The sequence below is a fragment of the Mus caroli genome, chromosome X (assembly GCF_900094665.2).
Source record: "Mus caroli chromosome X, CAROLI_EIJ_v1.1, whole genome shotgun sequence".
NCBI lineage: Eukaryota > Metazoa > Chordata > Mammalia > Rodentia > Muridae > Mus > Mus caroli.
This window is the reverse complement of record NC_034589.1, coordinates 146083463-146093410: the sequence shown is the minus strand read 5'-3', so window position 1 is coordinate 146093410 and position 9948 is coordinate 146083463. Positions and strand designations below refer to the sequence as shown.

Sequence of the window (9948 nt, the reverse complement as noted above, 5' to 3'; positions counted from 1 at the left end):
CTCTAGAGGGTTAGGTACATCATCTCTGAATGAACACAGACCTGGATGTCCTCTACTGTATGTATGTTAGGGGCCTCATATCAGCTGATGTATGCTATCTGTTTGGTGGTCCAGTGTTTGAGAGATCTTGGGGGTCTAGATTAATTGAGACTGCTGGTCCTCCTACAGGATCATTCTTTTCCTCAGCTTTTCTCAGCAATCACAAGTCGGGAGGGAGGGAGGGAGGGACCTGGGAGGGAAAGTGGAGGGGGGACAGGGGAGTGGGGAGAAGAGGAGAACCTGATTTGGTATTGGGTGAGGGAAAAGGACTGAAGCCCTGAGGGCCAGCAGAAAGAACAGGCAACCTCAGGAAATAGGAAGTTGGGGGGGCAGAATGCACCAGAGACCTGGGGGGTAAGAGATTCTCAGGAATCAAAGGGAAGGACCTTAGATGAAATGCCTTACAGTAGGGAGAGGGAACTTATAGAGCCTATCTCCAGCAGGAAGACAGGACATCAAGTGAGGGATGAGGTTGCCATCCCACAGTCACATCTCAGATGATTCTGAACATTGGGAAATGGAAACAGAAAAATCAGGAGATCAATGCCATCCTTGACTACACAGCAAACTGAAATCTAGCCAGTGCTAAATGAGATCCCATCTCAAAAAACAAAACAACCGACCTATAGCTACATCTGTGTCTAGTGACATATGACTCAATATAGAATTACTACATGTTATAAGTATTGTGCCTTAATAAGGAAAACAACAATACAGTAAAAAATCTAGTTCAAAAGAATTCAAAAGGAACAGAATGCTGAAATAAGTTTGCTAAATGAAAGGCAAAAACTGTATAATAAAGTTGTTCCCTTTGGGGCTATCACTTCTGCTGCACAGATATCATTTCCATCTCTACTGAGCCAACTCCTCCAAGTGAATGTATCTTATAGCCTTAGGCAAGCAATAGCTCATTTCTGCAGAGACCTGAATAACCCTTGTACAGGCTTTGGAGAAAAGAACCATCAAATGGACCTTCCGTTTCAGAACTTTACTCTGAACTTATAGATGTTAAGGATATTTATGATAACTTTTCTTTAGACTTATTCAATAAAATAAACCAACTTAAGCTAACAGTCCCACGGCCAGAGCAGGTTCATCTGGTTAAACCACAAAGCACATGGTTGTTATTTTTCGATTGTGATTGAGGTTACCACAGCCCATGAAATGAATGCTAGCCTATTAGATTACCGAAACAGCAAACAAAACTGCACTGACAGCACATATTCAGTTGGCTTGTCTCCCAATAGTAGTTTTCAAAATAGATGTGAGCTTTAAAAACAAACACACACACACACAAACAAACAAACAAACAAAAAAAACCCAAATCTCTTAACAGCTCCTTTGTAATGTCATCTTCTGTACTCAGAGTCTCCTCTTGGGCAGAAAGAAACAAAAGAAAACAAATATTATAATAGAACAAAGCATGCTCTGAATAGCAAGGTGCTCATTGTATTTTCTCAGTAGAAAGCAGGATCATCTGATTAAAAAGCTCAAATTCTCAGAAATTTTCTGTTAAAGGCCCTAGTGTGTAACTTGAGCATATTTCCATGTCAAGGTTATTCAGCTAAGGAAAACAAGGAGCACACTTCCATATCAAGGTTAAAGTTGTGTTCTTTTACTTTGTTTCTACAAGAAGGCATAGACAAACATTTGGGGAAGCAATGACAACTCAAAAGCATGGCCAAAGCTCAGAAATATAAGTAACCTGTGGCATAGCTACACGGGAACATATTCCGCTGCCTAATCCAAATAGATCATGCTCCTGACAGTGTGAAAGGCAGATTTGCCTGCTTTAATTTGGGGGGTGGGGTGGGGCTTGAGATGGGGGTGGGACTGGGACTTGAGACAGGGTTTTGTTGTGTAGCCCTGACTGTCCAGGAACTTCCTCTGTAGACTAAGCCGGCCTCAAACTCACAGAGATCTGCCTGCCTCTACCTCCTGAGTGCTAGGATTAAAGACCTGTGTGACCACTGCCCAGTTAGGTACCTTCTTTCTTAAGCCTTTCATTGAAGTCTATTGGAAGTGCCTGCCATTGGCTTCTCAAAACATACATTGTAAGACAGGCGTGGTGGCACATGCCTTTAATCCCAGCACTCGGGAGGCAGAGTCAGGCAGATTTCTGAGTTCAAGGCCAGCCTGGTCTACAAAGTGAGTTCCAGGGCACCCAGGGCTATACAGAGAAACCCTGTCTCGAAAAACCAAAAAAAAAAAAAAAAAAAACAAAAACAAAAACAAAAACAAAAACAAAAACCCCATACATTGTGATATAGTATAGCCTCTGGCAAATTGCCTGTGCTCCAATACATGACCTCTCGCATGCTCATTTAAGCAACCCCTGTTGGACTCACTGGATCACCAAAAAAGGATCAATAAATAAATCCATAAGAGTAGAAGGAGGGCTATTGGAAAGAGACAGAAGATCAGTGTGAAGGGGATGGGGACCCAAGAGAGTGGGAGTGAGTATGATCAAAGTACATGATATGAATGTAGGAAAAAAAATTTTAATTGGATATTTTTATTTGTTTAAATTTCAAATGTTATCCCCTTTTCCGATTTTCCCTTTGCAAACCCCCTACCCTGTTCCCCCTTACCCTGCTTCTAGGAGGGTGCTCCCCCACCCACCTACCCACTCCTGTCTCACTGCCCTAGCATTCCTCTACACTGGGGCACCAAACCTTCACAGAACCGAGGGCCTCCCCTCCCATTGATGCCAGATAAGGCCCCTTCAGCTCCTTCAGTCCTTCCCCTAACTCCTCCTCCATTGGGGTCCCTGTGTTCAGTCTGATGGTTGGCTGCAAGCCTCCACATCTGTATTGCTCAAGATCTGGCAGAGCCTCTCAGGAGACAGCTGTATCAGGCTCCTGTCAGCAAGCACTTCTTGGCATCAGCAATAGTGTCTGGATTTGGTGTTTGCATGTGGGATTGATCCCCAGGTGGGGCAGTCTCTGGATGGCCTTTCCTTCAGTCTCTGTTCCAATCTTTGTCCCTGTATTTCCTTTAGAAAGGAGCAATTCTAGGTTAAAATTTTGGAGATGGGTGGGTGGCCCCATCCCTCAACTGAGGGGCCTTGTCTAACCTCTGGATATGGTCTCAACAGGTTCTCCCTCCCCTTTGTTGGGCATTTCAGCTAATCTCATCCCTGGTGGGTCCTGGGAGCCTCTTGCTTTCCTGGCATCTGAGACTTTCTGGTGGCTATCCCCAGTTCCCCATCCCCCATTGCTACACACATCTGTTCAATTTCCTGATCTTCTGTACATCTCCTCCATCTCCTCCCATACCTAATTCTGACCCTCTTTTTCCCCTCCCCCTCCTCTCTTGCTCCCAAGTCCCTCCTACCCTCTACTTTTCTTAATTATATTGGACCCCCTTCTAAGCAGGAATGAACCATCCACTCTTTGGTCTTCCTTCCTGTTCTGTGAGTTATATTGTGGGTATTCCACACTCTTTGCCTAATATCCACTTCCCAGTGAATACATATCATGTGTGTTCTTTTGTGACTGAGTTACCTCACTCAGGATGATATTTTCTAGATCCATCCATTTGCCTGTGAATTTCATGAAGTCATTGTTTTTAATAGCTGAGTAGTACTCCATTGTGTAAATGTACCACATTTTCTATATCCACTTCTCTGTTGAGGGACATCTGGGTTCTTTCCAGCTTCTGGATTTTAAAAATATGGCTGCTATGAACATAGTGAGCATATGTCCTTATTACATGTTGGAGCATCTTCTGGGTATATGCCCAGGAGTGGTATATCTGGGTCCTCAGGTAGTACTATGTCCAATTTTCTGAGGAACGGCCAGACTGATTTCCAGAGTGGTTGTACCAGTTTGCAAACCCACCAGCAGTGGAGGAGTATTCCTCCTTCTCTACATCCTCGCCAGCATCTGCAGTCACCTGAACTTTTGATCTTAGCCATTCTGACTGGTGTGAGGTGGAATCTTAGGATCGTTTTGATTTGTATTTCCCTGATGACTAAGGATGTTGAACATTTCTTTAGGTGCTTCTCAGCCACTCAAGTTTCCTCAGTTGAGAATTCTCTGTTTAGCTCTGTTCCCCATTTTTTGATAGGGTTATTTGGTTCTCTGGAGTCTATCTTCTTGAGTTCTTTGTATATATTGGATATTAGCCTTCTATTGAATGTAGGATTGGTAAAGATCTTTTCCCAATCTGTTGATTGCTGTTTTATCCTATTTCAGTATCCTTTGCTTTATAGAAGCTTTGCAATTTTAAGAGGTCCCATTTGTCGATCTTAGAGCATAAGCCATTGGTGTTCTGTTCAGGAAAATTTCCCCTGTGCTCATGTGTTGGAGGCTTTTCCCCACTATCTTTTCTATTAGATTCACTGTATCTGGTTTTATGTTGAAGTCTTTGATCCACTTGGACTTGAGGTTTATACAGGAAGATAAGAATGGATCAATTTTCATTCTTCTATATGCTGATCAGTTGAACCAGCACCATTTGTTGAAAATGCTCTTTTTTCCCCCCACTAAATGGTTTTAACTTCTTTGTCAAAGATCAAGTGACTATAGGTGTGTGATTTCATTTCTGGGTCTTCAATTCTATTCCATTGATCTACCTGTCTATCTCTGTACTAATACCATACAGTTTTTGGTTTGGTTTTTTTTTTTTTTTTTTTTTGTATCACTATTTCTCTGTAATGCTGTTTGAGGTCAGGGATGGTGATTCCCCCAGATGTTCTTTTATTGTTGAGAATAGTTTTCACTATCCTGGGTTTTTTATTATTCCAAATNAATTTGAGAATTGCTCTTTCTAACTCTATGAAGAATTGAGTTGAAATTTTGGTGGAGATTATATTGAATCTGTCGATTGCTTTCATCAGGATAGCCATTTTTACTATATTAATCCTGCCAATCCATGCGCATGGGAGATCTTTCCATCTTCTGAGATCTTCTTCAATTTCTTTCTTCAGAGACTTGAAGTTCTTATCGTACAGATCTTTCACTTGGATGATTAAAGTCACACCAAGATGTTTTATATTATTTGTGACTATTGTGAAGGGTGTTATTTCCCTAATTTCTTTCTCAGCCTGTTTATCATTTGTATAAAGGAAAGCTACTGATTTGTTTTTGATAACTTTTTAAAAAGATTTATTTGTTTATTTTATGTATATGAGTGCACTATTGCTTTCTTCAGACACATCAGAAGAAGGCATCAGATTCCATTACAGATGGCTATGAGCTACCATGTGGTTGCTGGGAATTGAACTCAGGACCTCTGGAAGAACAGTTGGTGCTCTTAACCTCTGAGCCATCTTTCCAGCTCTAGGAAACTGTTTTTTAAAGACAAAATTTTAAAACTTTTCAAGAAAAAAATAAAACAGCATATATATATATGTATATATATGTGTGTGTATATATATATATATGTGTGTGTGTGTGTGTGTGTGTGTATCCTTTTAAAACTGTATAAACTTTCTACCTGGTTATAGGAAGCTTCAGGCCATATCACTAATGATGTGGGTCTCAGCTAAGGTCACCTCCATTGATTCTTGGATGCCTCCCTTATCCTAGGTCTCCCTTATCCCAGGTCTCTCTTTTATCCTGGAGATGCCCCCACCTCCCTGTCAGTTGCAGATTTCCATTCATTCTCATGGCCATCTGGTCATCCCTTTTGTCCCTCCTCACACCTGATCCTGATTTCCCCCTCATTCCCCTTCCCATCCCCTCCCTCACAGTTCCCTCCCCCCATCTGCCTCATGACTATCTTATTCCCCTTCTAAGTGAGATTCAAGTATCCTTGCTTGGGCCTTCCTTCTTGTTTAGCTTCTTTGGGTCTGTGTGGTGTATCATGGGTATCCTGTATTTTATGGCTAATATCCACTTATAAGTGAATACATACCATGCATGTCCTTTTGGGACATGGTTACCTTACTCAGGATGATATTCTCAAGTCCCATCCATTTGCCTGCAAAATTCATGATGTCTTTGGTTTTTTTTTTTTTGTTGTTGTTGTTTTTGTTTGTTTGTTTGTTTGTTTTTTGTTTTGGTTCTTGGAGACAGGGTTTCTCTGTGTAGCCCTGGCTATTCTGGCACTCACTTTGTAGACCAGGCTGGCCTTGAACTCAGAAATTTGCCTGCCTCTGCCTCCCAAGTGCTGGGATTAAAGGCGTGTGCCACCACGCCCGGCTTTGTCTTTGTTTTAAATACCTGAATAGTATTCCATTGGGTAAATGAACTACATTTGTGTGTGTGTGTGTGTGTGTGTGTGTGTGTGTGTGTGCATTCTTCAGTTGAGGGACATCTGGGCAGTTTCCAAGTTTCTGGCTATTACAAATAAAGCTACTATGAACATAGTTGAGCAATGGAGCAATAGGGACACCAATCCACCCACAAAACCTTGCTCCTAAATTTATCTTGTCTACAAGAAATGTAGGGACAAAGATAGAACAGAGGCTTAGGGAATGACCAACCAACTTGAGACCCATTTCATGGGCAAATACAAATCCCTGACACTTTATTAATGATACTCTTGTTATTCTTGCAGACCGGAGTCGAGCATGGCTGTCCTCCAAGAGGCTCCACCCAACAGCTGACTCAGAAAGATGCAGACATCCACAGACAAACATGGGTGGAGCTTGGGGACTCTCATGGAAGAATAGGAGGAAGGATTGTGACCCCGAATGAGACAAGAACTCTACAGGAAGACCAACATAGTCAACTAACCTGGACCCTCGGGACTCTCAGAATCTGAACCACCTAAACCTCCCCACAGTGGAAGTGCAGCTTAGTCTTCATGTGGGTCCCCAACAACTGGAGCAGGAGCTATCCCAAAAGCTGTTGCCTGTACATGGGATATGTTCTTCTGCCTTATCTGGCCTCAGTGCGAGAGGATGCATCTAGCCTCAGAGAGACTTGAAGTGCCAGAGTGGGGAGATACCCAGGGAGGCCTCCACACACTCAGAAGAGAAGGGGAGGGGTGACTGGGAGGGGGCAGTGAGCAGGATGTAAAGTGAATAAGTACAATAAAATTTTTAAAATGTATAAACTTTATTCTTTTTTTAAAAAGACCTCTCGAGTAATTAAAAATATCACACAACAAAATTACCCATCTTTTTTTTTTTTTTTTAAAGATTCATTTATTGGTTCTGGGTGCAGGGCGGCCACTGGAGGAGAGCAGGCTGCTGCTCGCAAGTTTTGGAGGCAGAGCCGCTGCAATGTTCCGGATCGAGAGTCTCGCGCCTGAGTTGGACCCGGAGGAGATGAAGCAGAAGATGCACGAGGATGTGGTCTTCCTCATTCAGAAGTTCCTCATCTACGTGGCCCCGCTGCGAGTCACTCCATACATCTTAAAGAAGCTGGATAGCATATGAGGATTGGGAGTCATGTGAATGCATGGCACGAAAAACCTGGTGACCAAGGTTTCTCCTCCTGTCTGCAGCTGAATTAGCCCAGAAAGGTGTAAACAGACATATAAACTACTTGTGGAGAACAAGTAGTGCTTTGAGAACTGACCTCCATAGCTGAAATATGAAACTACTTGGGAAGTACAAAAAGCTGTCTTGTGTTCATGGTGCCCTTAGGCCCATGAAATCCACCCCTGTGAGTTTTGATGGGAGTGGTAAATAATGTCAGGCTCTAAGGGGAGTCATTTCTGTTTACCACTTCTGTTCAAAGTGTTATTTGTGAAGTATGTTTGGAAGTCAGCATACACCCACAATGACATTTAAGCACAATCTATATTTTTAATAAACATTCTGATAAAAAAAGATTTATTATTATATCTAAGTACACTGTAGCTGTCTTCAGACACACCAGAAGAGGCATCCCATTACAGGTGGTTGTGAGCCACCATGTGGTTGCTGGGATTTGAACTCAGTACCTTTGGAAGAACAGTCAGTGCTCTTAACTGCTGAGTCATCTCTACAGCCCCCACACCCAGATCTAAAATCTACACAAGTCACTGAATTTCTATATAATTAGAGTGGGCATTTAGAATGGAAGCTGTAGATTTTCACATTAGGTTTTAGACTTTCCGTATTGAATATATTTTATTGTACTCTGACTGAATGCAGGTAATGAATGTGAGTTATGAAAGAGGATGTAAAGCTAATTGGTTTGTTTGTTTGTTTGTTTGTTTGTTTTGGTTTTTGGTTTTTTGAGACAGGGTTTCTCTGCATAACCCTAGCTATCCTGGAACTAACTCTGTGGACCAGGCTGGTCTTTAACTCAGAAATCCATCTGCCTCTGCCTCCCAAGTGCTGGGATTAAAAGCATGCACCACCACTACCTGGCATACTCAACTTTCTTTTCTTTTCTTTTTAAAGAATTATTTATTATTATAAATAAGTACACTGGAGCTGACTTCAGAAGAGGGTGTCAGATCTCATTACAGGTGGTTGTGAGCCACCATTTGGTTGCTGGGAATTTAAACTCAGGACCTTCAGAAGAGCAGTCAGTGCTCTTACCTGCTAAGTCATCTCACCAGCCCACATACTCTCAAAGCTCACATTAAGTACAATTCGGTCAAATAGCTCCCCACAACCCCCTTTCTTATCTGCTTACATTCATTCTCACATCAGTATTTAATAAATAAAAGACAATGACTGGCTGATATAATACTAAGAACAGAATTCCTAAGAACATACTCAGAAGAAGGGCAGAAAATTTTAGAAGTGTAGAATTTTACTGCTGGCAATGGAACTAAATGTGCCTCTAGGTGGGGATCCCACACATTAAATGACTATCTCAGTGTCAAACAGCACATGTGTAAGGTAAGTATGATACAGCATTCCTGGTGCAACATATCATACACTTTTCTGCAAGTCCATTAGAAAATATATTTTGTTTTATTTTATTTTATTTTATTTTATTTTTGAGACAGGGTTTCTCTGTGTAGCCATGGCTGTCCTAGAACTCACTCTGTATACCAGGCTGGCCTCGAACTAACAGATACATATGCCTCTGCCTCCCAAGTGTTGGGATTAAAGACTATACTACCACTGCCTGTCCAGAAAATAATTTTTAAGATAAAAAATATGTTTGTGGGTATATGTCTGTCTGTGTGTGTGTGTGTGTGTGTGTGTGTGTGTGTGTGTGTGTGATAAATGCATGTGGGTGAAGTTGCCCTCAGAGACAACATCCCTGCAGCTAGGGTTGTTGGGAGTTGTGAGGCACCTGATGTGGATGCTAGGAATCCAATTTTAGACTTCCATTAGAACAGTAAGAGCTCCAGCTGTAGGAGATGCGATCTCAGGATCCATCTACGAGAGGCAAAGGCGACCTCTGAGGGCAACTCCACACACATGTGTGTACCCCATATAGACAAACTCACGCAATCAAAAGCAAAATAAGTGTTCCTGCAAGCTTTGAAGGTACCTTTGAAGGTGATTCAGGACAGAGAGTGGCAGCCCATCCACTATAAGTAGGCGTGCCATGCCAAGGACTATGTTTGCCACTGGCATCCAGACATTGCTTTTCTAGTATTAGAACATGATCAAATGGAATCATGATTTTAGGAGCTTGCTGATCGAGGATAGGGAATCCTGAATAGCCCTTATGCCACTCTTCCAGGCCAAAAAGGACAGTGAGGACTTGCAGATGCTTGGGAAGAACCTGGAGGAGGGCTGTGTCAAAAAGGACATGCTCAACTGGAAGGTGGGTGTGTTCTGTTCCTTGCACTGGGTGCTACTACAGCTGGCCAAACTGAACTGGCTGTGCCCCGACAAGGACATGCACAAGGCCAACTTTATCGACACCTCATAGCACCTGTCTTAGTCAGGGTTTCTATTCCTGCACAAACATCATGACCAAGAAACAAGTTGGGGAGGAAAGGGTTTATTCAGCTTACACTTCCATACTGTTGTTCATCACCAAAGGAAGTCAGGACTGTAACTCAAGCAGGTCAGAAAGCAGGAGCTGATGCAGAGGCCATGGAGGGATGTTCTTT

The 9948-nt window shown here is 42.4% G+C and overlaps 1 protein-coding gene across 1 annotated transcript; it reads left to right on the top strand.

Moving 5' to 3' along the window:
* Nucleotides 1-7216: 7216 nt before the first annotated feature.
* On the top strand, nt 7217-7372 carry LOC110286169 (mitochondrial import receptor subunit TOM5 homolog). Its single transcript, XM_021152638.1, has one exon. It carries the CDS (start codon nt 7217-7219, stop codon nt 7370-7372), a length of 156 nt encoding a protein of 51 aa, XP_021008297.1.
* The last annotated feature ends 2576 nt before the right edge of the window (nt 7373-9948 follow it).

Bases quoted from the DNA above. Each gene is read 5' to 3' on its own strand.
- LOC110286169 (XM_021152638.1), top strand. From the start codon at position 7,217: ATGTTCCGGATCGAGAGTCTCGCGCCTGAGTTGGACCCGGAGGAGATG.